This window comes from Malaya genurostris, chromosome 3 (assembly GCF_030247185.1).
Source record: "Malaya genurostris strain Urasoe2022 chromosome 3, Malgen_1.1, whole genome shotgun sequence".
Classification (NCBI taxonomy): Eukaryota; Metazoa; Arthropoda; class Insecta; order Diptera; family Culicidae; genus Malaya; species Malaya genurostris.
Window position 1 is genome coordinate 176,316,690 of NC_080572.1, and position 17,337 is coordinate 176,334,026.

A 17,337-nucleotide genomic window follows, 5' to 3' on the forward strand; every position below is an offset into this window, starting at 1 on the left:
CGAAAATATATGGCATGTTCTAACAATATGATATCTAATATCACAGTGGCCTTTGAATGATCGGTAAACTTATGAAAATAATTAGTATTACGTTAGCAGGTGATTAGTGAAACGTGAACATTACTCAGCCATAATATATTCATTGGGCAAATAAGTTCTAGCGCGAGGTTAGAGCCATAAGCAAATTTGCCGATTTCGTTAGAAATATGATGGACTGTGTGACTGTATTGAGCGCGCTCGGGAACACAAAAAATATAATGAATCGCAAAATTAGCGTTTCATAGCAGCGAAAAACACATACAAAGTAGAGAAGCTAGTATTGCGCGAATCGTTATAAAACTGTAGCAAGTGTTGTTCACTGACGTGCGAATCGCGAGGGGTAGTCAAAAGGAGTATTCGAAAACTTTGCTTGTTAGAAGAGAATTGTTATCTTGTTAAATAACAATATGACTAAAGTTGGACGTTTGGTGGTATATTTGTATTTGTAAGAATCAAAGTCTTACAAATAAATATTCATGACTGATTTGGGCTTTAATGAATTTCAAGCGCACAATCACCAGTATATTATCCTGGAACCGTGGATGTGATATGCTTTAATAGTTTGTTTCTTTTTAGAGTTCAATTGCAGCATTATGCAAGAGAATTACATAATTGGCTAGAGGTATATTTTGTGAAATACAGGTGACAGTGAGCTTTATTCGTATGTGTCCTTTGTCGTCAACTTTATGTGGCGTTTCCATTGAAAATGTTTCGGCAGTTTATGGATTATACGAAATTATATTCCTAATTTTCAAATTCATATTTTGAGTCGTCTGTTGAATAGTTCTATGATGACATTGTTAGGGAACACGTATCCATCGGGTGACTCTAATTGAGCTCACGTTATTTCGTACCGAACAAATTATATTGATTCTGTGCCCAACAGGAAGTTTATTATGCGGGGAAGCCCGCATCATTTAGTCTGAGTGGATTCGAATAAAATACCTTGTAAGACATTATGTTCGGTTCAAATGTGGGAATTGATTGTTCAATGTGCGTGTTTCACAGGTGAGAAAGACTGAAGTTTTCCAGGTACACAGAACATGTAGGTTCATAAATTTGTACTGCTTACTTTCATCTGATAACAATTACAGGAAGAAATTTCAATTATTGCCGCTTTGCTGATAAATATCGTTCAAACAGCAACGAGTATCCATTCATGAGTCATTTCTTAATAGTTATATATGGACTGTATGGCGGATGAGGTAGCACTTTCTATTTCAGCGTTTGTAGGTCAGTTTTGGCTACGCTTGTAATATTCGGTTACGTGTTTTCGTAGAGCAATCTGACTTGGCAGTACCTCTCGCTAATTTATGCTAGCTTTAAGCACAATGCCTTTTTTAAACGCCTCAATTGCCGTGGACCGAGTAGTCCGGTGATTTTTTTCAGAGGGTCCTAGTAACTCATAATAGTTGACGCCCTTCTGGTCTCACTAAATGTGTAGTATATTATCCTGGAACCGTGGATGTTGACGGTGCCAAGTTAGTGGGCTTATCCTATTAATTTCACTTTTTTGGGATTTTTTTTATTCAATAATATATTTAAAAAAGCTGTTCTATGTCGAAGGCATCACTTTTTGGGATTGTAGTGCGAGACTCTCTTCCCAATCTCAGTACCAATACGATGTAAAAAGCCGTTTCGATTATGAGCAATTCCAAAAGTTACCACACTTGAATGAAACACGTTCTCAGTACGATAAACCATCTATTATGCATGGACGAAGGGATCAGGAAGGTTTTTGTATAATTTTTTGCAAGAAACATGGTGTCGAAAAAGAAGTGATTGGAAATCGATTTGGCCTCTAGAAGATCTACACACTGAAAAAATAAGTCGTACAATATGTCGAGAATTTAGAAAATAACAGAAAAAATATAATTATGAGAAAAAACACAACCAAAACTTGATATTCTCATTTCAAATCTGTCATTGTCTTTCGAAAAATTAAGCAGATACAACTTAAACAATGTTGAGATATTTTTAAGAATTCAAGTTCTCAATGATATATAGTCATTTGAATATTAGAAAATGATTTTATGGGTTATGGAAAAAACTCCGATATTTGTTGAATTGCTCCATTTTTTTCTAATCATTATAGTTCGGAAACTGATCATTGTACAAGAATGGTTTCGGTTTTGTCTAATAATTATAATTCGATCTTGAAATGAAAATTTAATTAGCGTAAATTAAAAATAGAAGTATTTTCAGCAGAAATAAGTTTTAGGCATTTTTCTAGTATTGAGTTCCTGGTGAAAAATAGTCATTCAATCCTACAGTCAAAAAGCAAATAATTTACTCATTGTGACCTTCCTTAAAAAAGTAGTCGGTTTCTAGATAACAGTTCGGCTGAAAAGTTCGTATCGTTTAATAGAAACACACATTTTTTTGCCAAAATTCGTTTTTATTATTCAACATAATTGCCATCAGAGGCGATACAGCGATTATAGCGATCTTCCAACTTTTCGATACCATTTTTGTAGTACGATTTGTCCTTTGCCTCAAAATAGGCCTCAGTTTCAGCGATTACCTCTTCATTGCTTCTAAATTTTTTACCAGCGAGCATTCTCTTGAGGTCTGAGAACAGGAAAAAGTCACTGGGGGCCAAATCTGGAGAATACGGTGGATGAGAGAGCAATTCGAAGCCCAATTCGTTCATTTTCAGCATGGTTTTCATCGACTTGTGACACGGTGCATTGTCTTGATGAAACAAAACTTTTTTCTTCTTCAAATGAGGTCGTTTTTTTTGAAATTTCGTCCTTCAAACGCTCTAATAACGCTATATAATAGTCACTGTTGATGGTTTTTCCCTTTTCAAGGTAGTCGATGAAAATTATACCATGCGAATCCCAAAATACAGAAGCCTTAACCTTACCGGCCGATTGTTGAGTCTTTCCACGTTTTGGGTTCGGTTCATCGCGTGCAGTCCACTCAGCTGACTGTCGATTGGACTCCGGAGTGAAGTGATGGAGCCATGTTTCGTCCATTGTTATATATCGACGAAAAAAATCGGTTTTATTTCGATATAACAGCTCCAAACACTGCTCAGAATCATCAATTCGTTGTTGTTTTTGATCGATTGTGAGCTCACGCGGCACCCATTTTGCACAAAGCTTTCTCATATCCAAATATTCGTGAATAATATGTCCAACACGTTTCTTTGATATCTTTAGGGTGTCAGCTATCTCGATCAACTTCACTTTACGGTCATTGAAAATCATTTTGTGGATTTTTTTCACGTTTTCATCGGTAACAGCCTCTTTTGGACGTCCACTGCGTTCATCGTCTTCGGTGCTCATATGACCAGTACGAAATTTTGCAAACCACTTACGAATTGTTGCTTCGCCCGGTGCAGAGTCTGGATAACACTCATCAAGCCATTTTTTGGTATCGGCGGCACTTTTTTTCATCAAAAAGTAGTGTTTCATCAACACACGAAATTCCTTTTTTCCATTTTTTTCACAATAACAAAAGTAGCTTCACTCAAAATGCAATATCTCACAAACTAATAATCAGATAGCTGTCAAATTTATACACGTATCTTTTGAAGGTTGGTACTAACTGAAAATGGTATGGATTTAATTCTAGTGGCGCCCTCTCATAGAAACGATACGAACTTTTCAGCCGATCTGTTATTTTGACATGGAATGCAAAGAACTCAGATATTTATTGAATAAAACAATTAAACTGAATTAAACAAGTGGAAGGGAAGCCGTTTAAACAAGTGAAATCTCGAAAAAAGCTATTTTAGGAGGAATGTCATCATGAGTAAATTCGTTTGAAATTTGAGTATGATCTGTCGAATCATTTCTATTGTTTGAATGACTATTTTTCATCAGGAAGGCGCAAAATACACCAGCACCGGATGTTTAGCTTCATTATATTATTTTTTTCAAAATTTTATTAGATTGTATTTAATTTGAACAACTAGGATTTGAGTAACCGTTTAAATCCATTTTTCATATAATTTTTCTTAATAAGACAACCAGTAGACGATCTTGAGTATGAGCAAAATCAAGTCAAATGTAGGTTTGTTTAACAAGATTTGTTCTCCAGAAAGCATATTCTAAAGTAGATTGCAATCGAAAAACTTCATTTAAAATTGCTAGCGTCGCAAAGAAAGCAATAATGCGTTCCATTGAGCTCACTGCGAACTATATACTCCATTCCATAACGAGATTCATTATAATCGACAAGTTGAGGTCTCAACGCATCAATATACTCAGACATTGCGGCCTTTTGGATGCTACTGGGTCTCGTTTTTGTCATTGTGTACGTAGAAATCATCCGTACGGTAGGTGAAAGAAAATGGTCCGCTGGAAATTTCCACTGCACACACTACCAACACCGGTTACCAAGCCAAGATTCATTTACATGCCGGGTACTAGGAATGTTCCAGAAGTGTCTTGGATGAGTCACGAAGAGGTTTGCGTCATGGATTAAAGGAAGAGAGAAGAATTTTTACCGAGAAAAAAAAACATGGAAATATCATTTCAGTTTTTAATACAAGATTTTGCGAAGATTTACAGCCTTTTGGGTATCCCCTGCGCTAAAATCAACGAATCGATGATGGACTACCTTCATGTGCATGTGTGTTGGTAGCCATGCGGTTGTCTCTGTTTTTGTTTATTTTCTGCTGTGTTCGGATACCAACGAATGACTGCCGAAGCGTACAACTATTTAAGCCACTTCGTTACTGCGAGAGCAGATCTTTTATGAATTGAAACGCGTACGTGTAGTACTCGCGAGAACCGACCCGATACGTTTTTACGCGGAAAGCACACCTTTATCACTGTTATCGGAAAGAATTCGTTTTTTATGATTTATATACAAAACAACTCTAGGGAACAAATACACGTCGCATAAAGCTTCTATGTTAACATATTTCGGACGGTAATGAATAACTAAGATAGAAGGCATAATCCAGTTAATATTGAAATCAAAGTGATAAATAGAACTATAGTGACCTTATACTAAATACCTCATAAATTAGTAAATGAAAAGTGGTACAAAAGCATATAAACACCATCAGCACTATTTTCAAACTGAGGTGAAACTAAATTTTTATTAGTTCAGGTGCCTTGAAATATTACAGTGACTACATCGAACGGACGGTGTGACCAGTGACAAAAAAGTGCAACGGTTAATAGTGCAGCAAATGCACAATAGTGTTGCTTAATAGTGTGTGCAGACACGTGAGGAAATAGAAATCCTAACTGATACTTAATAACGATACAAAAATGAGCTCCAACAGACAAGGCGGTCCAGTGGGCCGCATAGTGGACAAAATTAAACGAACGATGACCAATGAAGGGGTAAGTGGGCATTGCCAATTCCGATACTTTTAGAGTACCAAAACCGGGCTTCATGGGATCGAACCATGTCCGTTCGCAAACCAATGTCAGGATCAAAGCTCACCAACCACAATGGAATGTGACAAACGTTGGCACATTCATCGCAATTGACGGTGGCGACTGTCTATCACATGACATTTTCTGAGTATCTAATTCAATTCCTGGTGCTAAACAGTTTTCTTAAAATACAACGCGTCGTGCTGAATGAAATCGGTTATGGCTGCTGCTTCGGATGATATCAATGGCAGGTTGGTTATAGCTGTGGGCGAATCAACTATTTTAATTCAATTAGGAGAAGTTTGGAAAACGGTGCTATTCACAGTTGACTCGTGGTGTTGTTCCATGACGCATATCAGGGTGGATCCTGGCTCCGCGATGACGGGGCAAATGTTTGACATTCATAAAGGTCAAAACTTGTTTCCCGCTGTCCTCATTCAAGAGCGAAAAAACACTGTCTCGGTGTCGGCACTTTAACCAAACTGACGTCAAAGCTAACAACACGTTCCTGGGAATAAAGTTGCTCTTGGTGGGTGAACACTGCCGACCCACGCTGGCGCAACGTCATAGATACAAACCGCCGGCACGTTCTTTGGTAACTACCTGAACGTTTTGGGACAGCAACATTTTTTTTCAGACGCTAAAATTAGCAACTCTCCGTACAGTCGCCCGATGTCGGTCCGGTGAAAATTCGGAAGCGCTTCTTGCCCAGTAATTTGCCAGAGCGTTCAATATTTGAGTTATTTTTATTTGCGCTACATACATGTCGGTTTCGAATATTGCGAATCTGATGTTGACGATTGAATCAGTGTGTGTGTGTTTACAAACATAGTTTTGTAACACTTTCCTTTGCGCATGAAGACATGTTCTCACAAATAGTTGAGATATCATCCAAATGCATAAAAAATATCGAATATATATAATACAAATTGATATTAGAATATAATATTACCTACAAATTGAAACAGTTCTCAGATTGATTAAGCAATCACTGAGAAAACAAAGTAAGTTCCAATATTTCAGTCGCTCTAAGTGAAAAATTTCAAGCACTCATCAATCTGTAATCCCGGAACCGGAATTCGAATCAGAATAAAATTCAGCAGGTTTATAAGGCACTATAAGATCTTTCATTTGAATCGAAGTTTGTGGAGATCAGTTGTGCCATTTTTTATCATGTTGGAATCCGGGGAACTGTACTGCCGAAGTCAGTTCTAATGGCCAGGCACTAATATGATTCATAAATTGAATTATTTTTGAGCTCAATTTAGATTTTTGTTAAGCGTTTTGCATAATCGATCTAACCATCGGTTTGAAATTTTAAGCACTCATTACCCTAAAATTCCAGAACCGGAAGTAGGATCCGGATTCGGGAGCTTTGCATGGAACCATAATTTGAATATGCATTTGTGAGAATCGGTGTGGTGATCTCTGGGAAATCGAAGTGAGTTCCGTTTTGAAATATTTGACCAGGTTTTTTGGAATTGTACACCGGTTGGTTGGTGACCGGTATAGCCAAAGTCGGTTGAATTCGGTACTAACATGTGATTAGGGCATATCGTGCGATATGCCCTTTTGAAAGTTACGAAAAATAATGCTCACTACTAAAGTTTTAAACATGAAATTCAAGCATATTGCGCACAATTTTGTAGATTGCGCTTCTATCTACGAGATTATATCGATTATTGTGTAAATGAAGGTTGTAGAGCCGAGCAATGACCATTATATTTTGTAACATTCGCAAGGGCCTATCGTGCGATATGCCCTAATCACATGTTACTACCGAATTGTCCATCAACCAACAAGACTTACGGGTTTGAATGATTTTTTAGTACAGTTCCAAAAAGGTTTTATGCTCTTTGTATCATAACGTTTAATATTGGTGCAAAATTTTTAACATCTATCATTTCATAATAATATATAATTATGTTTAAAGTACTGTAATATCAGTGTATGTTTAACCTATCCCAAGCCCCACTGTATGGCAGCGGTTTACAGAAAAAATAAGTTTCCGTGTTTTGTTTATACATGCAAATAGCTTTAGTCCAGGACTCAGGGAGGTGTTGACTCAACCGAATTCCGATGACTCATTTCGTATACAGAGCAAATCATGTTCCGAAGTCACCGTTTCATCTAAAAGTCCCGCCTAAATGAAATGTTTGCATCAAATGGATTCAAACATTACAGAAAGACTATCAATCGACGCGTATTTCGTTTATGTTCTTCAGTTAGTTCACATTTTCTAATCTTACTAATAGCCGGGTTTGCATTTCTTACCGTATCGAAACTTTCGTAACCTTCAGTCTACTGAACCAACCAATTATACCCTTGGAACATAGTATGATATTGCACACTTCGGAATATTTGGTCTATAGACGCTCCTGCATAAAACATTAATAAAAAGAATAGAATTATTATTTATACACAAAAAGTTATTTTTACTTATAAGACGTATTTTGCTTTATGCGTCAAAAGATAAAGGATGATATGCAAAATGAAACTTATGAATTGCAAGGAATGCTGCAGGTGGTTTGCAAGAAAACTAGTTGACAATTTAAAGTCACAGGGTTTTACTTCAGTAATAAAACGTCAAGGCGAAATACTTGACCTATTTGAAGGATTTTCCATAATTTTTGCGTTTCAATTCGCATCCTCTCATCCTGTTCCTAACGCAGAAGACGATAGCATCCAGTCTAGGCCGTTCTATTGTCCGAATGTCATCATAAACACACTGGGAGGCATGAGATAGGAACTTGTGAGGACTTAGTTATTTCACCTTTTGACGACCATATTTAAGCTTAGCTTCGCTTAGTTGACCTCCCGTGAGTTTGCCGTGATTGATCAGAAACCAGTTGAAATTTGAACTGACTTAGAACATGGACTGATCAATAACGCAGATGGCCATGCGCCCATGCAGGTCAATATGGGAAGGGAAGGAATGTAAGTTCAACAATTGTTGCTACTAGTGACCGAAGAATTCTCTGCAACGCCTCAAATGTCACAGGAAAGGAATGATATTAGTAGGGGCGATCAGGATTTGTCTTGGTAGATAATGTGATCTATTTATAATATTATCTTGCGTTTATTGCTCTGGGTAGTCGGCTACCGAGAATACATTGAAATTTTATCTCGTTTTGTATTAATATATGCTTCCTACTACAATACGAAATTTCTTCCGAAACTCGTAAAACTCCGCAATCGGCTGTTGGGAGGTTCGCTATCAATTCATATATTTAATTTACTGGTTTCTGTTTTTTTTTGCAATAGACAGCTGTAACACACACTTCACATAGCGGCATCATCACTCAAAATAACTGATTCGATTAATCACTTCAATATAAGTGGTTTGATACACATTGTAATTAGACTTTTTCGAGGGCAACACTTAGACACCGCATCGTACTCCCAGTGATGCCAACTCTCCTCTTCCCTTTTGACGACCATGTTTAAAGTAGTGTAATACCTATCATTTAAATCCATGTTTGTGAAAATCGGATTGAACAGAAATCTGAGAAATCGAAGAGAGTTGACCATTATTTTCCGTACTTCCGGAACCGATTACTGGGAATCGGTATAACTAAAGTGAATTTTCTTAGTCATCGATTAGCAAGAACTAGAAATTATATTAATTTTTAAAGAAATTTTAAAGGAATTGTCGCTGTTTACATGGATCCTTCAGAAAAACCAAATTTTTGCAATAACTGCCCTGTAATTCCGGGAGCGGAAATCGTATCAAAATGAAAACTTTCTATGGGTTTCTTAAAATCTTTCATTCCCGCAGCTATAGCCATTTATTTTTGTTGCACACTCTGTAATTCTGAAATCGGAAATCATATTCAAATGAAATTCAAGAATTTTTGTATGGGACCATCCTTTATTCGAATCGTGAAATCAAATCATATATAACATGAAATCATTACTTATATAACATTTTGTGTTTTGACATTAATCATCAAATGTCGGTATGATGCAAAAACAATGATCAACGATGTTTTGTCCGTTTATGAATCACTCTACCTGAACTACGTTTTATGTCACATAGAAAACGCAAATTTCCAGAAGACACGAGCTCGATTGTATGTTTCAAACAAACTTCTTATAAACTGATCGTTTGAGTTGATTCGATTGAATGATTCAACATCAACATTGTTCGATTCTGTATTCGAAGTGCAAATTCACAAGGCTGAATATATTTTTTATCGAAACAAAAAATCATACCTAATATATACATCATAATTCATTGAATTGCCAGAGAATGCCAGGATACTTTGTTCCAGAATATCCGAATATCACACTCATGTTAGATCAGTACTAGATCGCTCGACTCAAAATATTTACATAACAATGGACCAAACCGATCTTTCAGTGCACTCAATCGCAGTTGACAGTATAGGAACTAGTCACTTCCCCAAGCATGTTGTGCGTCTTTTTCATACAGCAGACTTGGAAGTCGAGGTTTTCTGCTAACATGTGACATGTGAGATGAAACAACATTTGGCCCAAGTTCAAAACTGGTAGACACTTTTCTGCATCGGTTTAGAAGAGCCTGTCATTTTGACTATGTTTTTGCTGGCATCTGTTTCAAATCATCTAAAGCATCAATCAACTGTTTCTAACTCGAGAATTGTCAAAACAAATTAACATTATCATTGTTGGCGACTGGTTGGCGTCATCATCCAGCAAATTGCTATTGCTTTAATATACAATAATAGCAGACGGATGATTTATGCTGGCACGCCATTCAATATGCTGCAGAGACATTTGTCGTGTGGCGTTGATACATTTCTGAGCTCGTGCTGAGCCGACAGTCGCTACTGTCGGTTCGGCAAACCGTGAGAGAGAGCACGTGCTGGAGAATGTTCACTCGTGTATGATTCGTCGGCACCAACAGTGAATACCAATGCAACACATAATGGTAGCGATTCATTGGAAATTCGAGTTACCTTCAAAACTGGGTGATGGTATCAATGATTCAGCAAATGGATTTTCTGTACTTCCCATCATTAACACGGTTTCAACAATCTTGCAATCCTTAAGTTGATGAACATTCGAATGAACTAAGATGAACTCATGGCTATATGGTTTCGGATAGCGAGAGCAAAAGTGAGTGAATTTCCATTTTCTCCGAACAACACAAGTGCCCGTTATCGGTGAGTGAATGCAGTAGACAAATGTCGAATCGCATGAAGTGTTCCGCTCACGAGTTTAAATGATGACGTCAGTTCATGGAATCTCCGCATGATTGTTTGTCCGTTATTTTATTTTGATTTGATGCTTCCTTGCTCGCGTTTGTTCACTTGACTTGCTGTGTGTGAACGGGCTTGTTCAATTTTTGAGTGGGTATGAAACGGATTGGAAAGCTCAAGGTTACACCGAATCGTAAATTTTCGCACGAAAAAACTGTCAGACATGCTTTGGAGTTTGGTGGGTGAACAGAGTTATCTTAATAGATAGAAAATTGTCGGGATTTAAGGTTCCGCTCCATACACATAGCATTCGTACTGAACTTACTTGACAGCTGTCCACTTTTACTGAGTTTATTTGACTCTTTACTGCTTTAATCAATGCGTGTAGAATGGAAATATTTTTTTTATTTCATTACGATTTTTCTAGATATCTTTCACATGTTTTGTTCTCTCACAGAAATGCTACGTTAAATTCTGTTTAGCTCATTTTGTCAAAATCTTGTAACTTGTAAAATCACGATGTTCTCGAACAATATAGAAATCAATATAACTTTAAACTGTTTTTTTTGCTGCCAAATTGGTTCGGATTATGAATTCACTTTACATTGTTAAGGATTAAGTTGGGTGTTTAGTCTAAAGTGACGACATGTCAGCTTTATCATATACATGATTTGGATATTACCAATAGGACATCATTTACTTCCGTAATGCTGTGATTTTTACTGTAGGAAAAATTGTGAATTTGCTTGTAATATGGCAGGGAGAAAAGGAACTTATAAACTTATTTGATAACTAATACAAACAGATAATGAGTTAATATTTGTGAATCTATGTAACTTTATTGTACTATCATGGTGGAACAGCAACTCGTAATGCTTTAAGTGATCTATTGAAGTATCGATGCCAGCAGAATTTTCCAAAGCAATTTCATGATTCACATTATAGTAAAACCCTGATCAAAATCAATAAGATCTTTGTTAATTGAACAAAGAACTTATATGATTATTTATTGCCTCATTTGAATTTCTAAATGTTATTGAAAGGTTGGATTATATGGAAATAAAAGAAAATAGTTATCAGAAGACAACCATTTTGATTACTTTGTCAGTTATTCCATTAGGTTTGCATAGTATTTAGAACTGTTATTATGGAAAAGAATAGATCTATATCTTGTGAGTTTTAGCAAATCGCCTTTAAGGAAATTTATTCGCTCACCGGCACTTTGAAACGATAAATACGCTGTAATGAAGTAATGAAAAAGATTCCATGAATGGTTTCTATCTCAATTTCAAAGCTTTCGACAAATTAAGTATTGAAATTTAATTGACGTTGGACAAAAATTGAAACTCCTTCATTCGTTTCAGTAAACCTGTGAAATCGATTAGGTTGATTTTCAATTTAGTCAGTTGGGTTTAGAATTGTTTCGGTTACAATAGAATTGCGAACTTTAAAAAGATTGAGAAATTAAACATCATTCAGTATATAACGAGTATCCCTTTTAAGCCATTTGAAAGAATATTCAATATCATTGTTAAACTTCAAATTCATTTTAATATTCTTAGCGGAAATTTATTAGTTGCTCCATTCATTGTGAATTACCACCATTCAAGATGCGTAGATGTCTTTCTTCAAAGACCATATGACATATACCGTTCAACTCAGTTCGTCGAGATAACAAAATGTCTGTTTTTGTGTATGTATGTGTGTGTTAATTTCCATTGACAAATAATAAAATTTCACAAACCGATTTTCACAAACTGAGGAGAAAATGAAAGGTCTTGAAATTCTTTAAAAAGTCCCCTAGAAACTGATCCAGATCCGACCTCCGGTTCCGATATTACAGTGCGATTAGTGAAAAATTTCAATTTCATGAGTATTTTTTCACAAGCGATGGCGAAACGAGGTGCGCATTTTCATAGAACTTAGTGCTAAATTCATTTAGTTGGCGGACTTTGGGACTACTAGTCCCCGGTTTCCGCTTCCGCAAGCACCGATAAAGCAGCTTCAAAAAACGGAACTCACTTAGATTTCTCAGCACCGGTTAAATCGATTTTCACAAATCATGATTCAAATTGAAGCTCTTGTTGTCCTGAAAGATACTGAGCTATTTCATCCAGATGCGACTTCCGGTTACGAAATTATAGGGCGATGAGTGTCAAAACATTTAAATCGTCATTCAAAATTACGATGTAAAACTGTTACGCGTCGGTACGTGCTACTCCGTTGTATTTTGATCAATTTTGTATAGCGTGCAGGGTTGCCAAATTTAAATTTATATTTTTCAGGTGAAAAATATGTAAATTTGTAAGTTGTTTATTCAATACTTGTTAGTATTATCACAAAATCATGCTAACGATGCTTTTCTATAAAAGTACATTTATTGTCTTTCTCATATAGAAAGTTTATGGAATAACTTAAAAAATTGACTAGTAAAAATTGTCCCGGAAGACTAAGTGCGTATACATGTGTTTATGTCACTGGTCACTCATTAAATAAAAAATCTCACAGTCCCATAGGTTACTGTTGAATTTTATCATACTTAGGGTAAAGTGTGTTTAAAATTAAATACCGTCATTTAGAGCAACGATGCAAAAGAGGGTAAAACTATTCTAAATTTGACTCAGAACTGATTTAATTTGTAGGCTATATTAGTTACCGTTACCGACTTCGGCTATGCTGGTTCCATGTTCCCGGTTCCAAAAGTACCCGAAATAGTGGTCTAAAACTCTAAAACGAGAATCACTCAATTCTCTCAGAGATGATTTGATCGATTTCCACAAACTTAGGCTCAAATAACAGTTCCTATAATCTTACAGGTTGCTGTTTAATTTCATCCGGGTCTGACCTCCGGTTTCAGATCTATAGGGTAAAATGTGTTTAATAATTTAATGCGACGATGCAAAATATAGAAAAATTTTTATTAACTTGAAATAACTGTTTACAAATTGAAAAGGTATTGTTAGTTCATACCCAAAGACAGTTTATTTTATTCAAGATTGAAAAAAAATTTGACATAATCTTCTAGTGATATTTTTGAGAATATAAGTAATATGAGAAAAATTTTTTTTAATCGAAGTGTATTAATAAAAGTTTCCTGTAGATTTCATAGTGTGGCTTAAAAATGCCCTTCACATTTTTTCCATTAGTATTACTTGGGGAGAGGCAAAACCAAGTAATTCCTTAAATTAATTGTTAATTTCATCAGTACTGTAGTCATTCAATTCAACGATATGCTATTGTCACGCTGTAAACGACTACGGGAAGAGTATATGTACTATACAATCTCGGCAATTCCCTCACGTTCGGCGCCAATTCGTCTGAATACAAAGCCGGCTTAAATTGAATCTGTATGAGGCTACTGCATTACGCTTCATGAACCCGGAAAGAAATTAGCCTGCTCGATTTCCTTGCAGTTATTCACTAACTTGTGGATTATCATGTTAAGAGGCAACTGACAAACACGGAGAACGTAGTTTGTTAATGTGATAGATGTGTGTCGTATCTCAGGTTTAATTTTGATGAGAAACTTACAGTAGTGTTCTTACAAAGACTTTCTTTTCGTTATGTTATCAATTAACGATCGCACTCAGAACATTGCAAGGTAATGTTTCATCTTTAATTGAGGATTTTAGAGATGTGTTTCGAAGCTACTTTCCTGATACAATCAATCTTCATGATGGTAAGAAACACTATAAAAATTCACCCCCTTTCCACGTGTAATGGATGTCATCGAGTTGACACATTATAGTGATAGGAATGGGGATTTGTTTTGATGAGCAGCTTAGTTGTTCATGTCCCGCGTATAAACAAAATGATTCTCGCGCCGCTGATCCAGTGGTTTTGAATAATAATATGTGCTGCAGTGTTCTACTACATTCACCCGGAAAGCTGAATAATTTGTGTGTTCTCTGTAAACAGCAGATTGATAAGGATGGTAATAGTTGGTCTATAGCTAAGCCCCAGCTGTTGTAATCTGTTGACTTAATAAATGAGCATTCAGCCAATGGCTGATCGAGAACCGCTTCTGTCCAATTCGAGCAAGAGCTTTGCTAACGAGATGAAAACGTTTTGCAAGGCTCGTGTCGAATTTTGAAAATTTTGATAAGAGTCCAAGCCCCGCCAAACAACTTCATGGCACGAGAAACTTCTAGCCGAGTCAAGTTATTTCATTGGAACAAGTTGAAACTGGGAATGCATTCATGCACAAGCTAATAAATAGCTGATAAGTACGAGCGGCACAATATTGACAGTTTTATCAAAAATACAATATATACTTTTAGAGCAGCTATGATGATTACAGTAGTTGCATCCGAAGATGCAATTTGTTTTTCTTTTGTTTGGAACGATTAGTTGGAGTACAACTAACTTTGAAGGAGGTTCTCGAGATTGGTACTTTTGTATACGACTGGGAGTTGAACTTTATTTTTTACCTAACTTATACTTTTTTATTTTCTTCGTAGGATGAGACCCGTGATCCCTTGCAACACGGCTATCAACGGGTCAATACTGCGGAAGGATCTCTTTCCACCTCGACCACGGGCACCAGTTTGGATACCATCGTTTTGGACACCAACGCGGAAGACCTGAACAGCACACCTAGGATCGCTGCACAGCGAACATTCAGTCCTATTTTGGAAGCGGAAGACACAAACCCATTTCTGGACCCTCTGACCAGTAGATCACCGCCTGGCAGTGAATCAAAGACCAAAAGCAAATCCTCGCTGAAGGGATCGCGTGTGGTCTTCGACGAGGAAGATCGGTTCGATGAGAGCGATGAAGGTTTCCGCAAACAGCGGGAGCACTTCCAGAAACACAAAAGTCATAGCACCTCCGAACACAAGAATCAGTTGATTAAGGTAAGTTTGGTTCTTACGCACATAGTATTTAAACAATGGTTAATAGCTGTAAAACTAAAAGTTGGTACACATTTATTTCTAACATTCCAATAGTTTTTTCTATAGCCATTTCAATTATCAGCAAATAGTGTAAGGCAGTGTATACATTTTAAATCACAACTGCCTAAGAATACAGTATTTTAACACTTTTCCAACCATGCCTATTTTACTTACACCAACCACTATACCTCAAAAACAGTTGGAACATTTTTTTTCAAATGGATTGAGTGTTAATGGGTCTGAAGCTGTGTTGGCATTTTTTTGTTCATTAGTCATAATTTATATTGTTGTTCTACAGAAAATATAACTGAAATGACATATTTATGAAAAAAGGATCTCCATCCAGTTTACTGAGAATCTTGGAGCATCAAAAACTAATAAGTTTGAGGAATTGATACTGAAACTCCGAAGAGCGGTATATGTCATGAAGTGATGTAACAAATTTAACTCATTACATAATTTCACGTATGATGCAAATTATGAATGTTTACGGGGATGAATGTTTAGTTAGATCTAACTTCACACGTTGTTTTCAAGTGTGGTGATTTCAATTTTTTTCATCATGGCTCGGAAGACCAGCGACATATGCATTGAGCCGCCAAGCCGAGACGATTCGTGTATGTTTCGAGAAAAGCAACTCTACAGTTAAACTTTTTGGAAACTGTTAGTAGTATGGTTTTAGTAAAGGTATGAAAAATACATTCATTTAAAGACTTTAATTGCCTTTAGCAGCATTCATATCTTCACACACATGACGTAAATTTTTGATGTTACATGACCAAAGCCTGTCTCCAACGATAACATCAATTGTTTGAACGGAAATAGTCGAACAAGTAACTTTCATTTATCAGCGGAAATTGTTTTACCAACTAAACTACGGCTCTGAGTAATTTTCCCGAAAATTTTTGCTATTACATTCTTAGCTTTTAAAATCATTGCATGGCTGGTGCTACGATCCTACCGATGCTTAGAATACTTCCAGCTCGGGGCTCGAACATACACACTTAGAAAAGTTTACTTCTTTATAGATGCACATAAAAGGAGCATCTCGATTCACTTACATTCACAATTCAAAACATGTGGAAATAACTCATATAATTAACTTCCTAGGTAATTTAGCTGAAGCTTCCATCTATACAGACCCAAATTTTATTTTTACATGTTAGTAGATATAATATTGTGTCATCACCGAAGATATTACGGCATGCTTGAATTTACGTCAAGCGTAAATTTCATTTTTTCGAGTGTACGACAACGCATTGAACTGCTAACCCGGGTGGAACATATGTCAATGTAGAAAATTAAATAAAAAATAAGAGAATGCAATGCAATGAAAAAAAATTGAACATCTAAGAATCGACTCATTTCTTGCGGTCGAACCTCTTTTTATAACATATAACAATATATAATAATATTTCATTTAAAAATAAACCATAAATTTATGATATTTATTATGGAAATCTTCAAAATTAAATTGAAAAACGATCGACGTGATTGAACATTGATGCATAAATATTGAAATGATAAGTGAATAAGGTGAATGAAGTACGTTTTTTATTCATCACAGACGTCAAGCTATGAAAATCTCACATTTAAAGAAAAATAGAAGGAATCCATAAGCTTTAGAAAGATATTCAATGTTCAAAATCCTATTATGACTTTTTCGCGACAAAATCTGTACAGACAAGATTTGGAATAAAACAAATTTTCTTTTAGTGCAATCCAAGATGTGCTTTTTTCACTTAATTGTGCTTTACTAGTCATCATAAAAGTAATTATAGTTACTGAATTAGGCTACATAAAAAACTACGAAGGTTACTTCAGCCATTAGGTCTGTGTAGACTTCACTATAACTGAAATTTTCGAAATCTACAA

At 36.0% G+C, this 17,337-nt stretch overlaps 2 protein-coding genes across 2 annotated transcripts in view; one reads left to right on the forward strand and one right to left on the reverse strand.

The window, feature by feature from the left end:
• Positions 1-17,337, reverse strand: part of LOC131439226 (RING-box protein 2) — a 101,426-nt gene that overhangs the window by 48,850 nt on the left and 35,239 nt on the right. The window lies entirely within an intron of this gene.
• The window catches only part of LOC131439223 (facilitated trehalose transporter Tret1), a 42,268-nt gene continuing 29,673 nt past the window's right edge, over positions 4,743-17,337 (forward strand). Inside the window, exons 1-2 of the mRNA XM_058609985.1 lie at positions 4,743-5,348; positions 15,028-15,423. Coding sequence (XP_058465968.1) covers positions 5,274-5,348; positions 15,028-15,423 — 471 coding nt within the window. The 5' untranslated portion in view covers positions 4,743-5,273. The remainder of the gene's footprint in view (positions 5,349-15,027; positions 15,424-17,337) is intronic.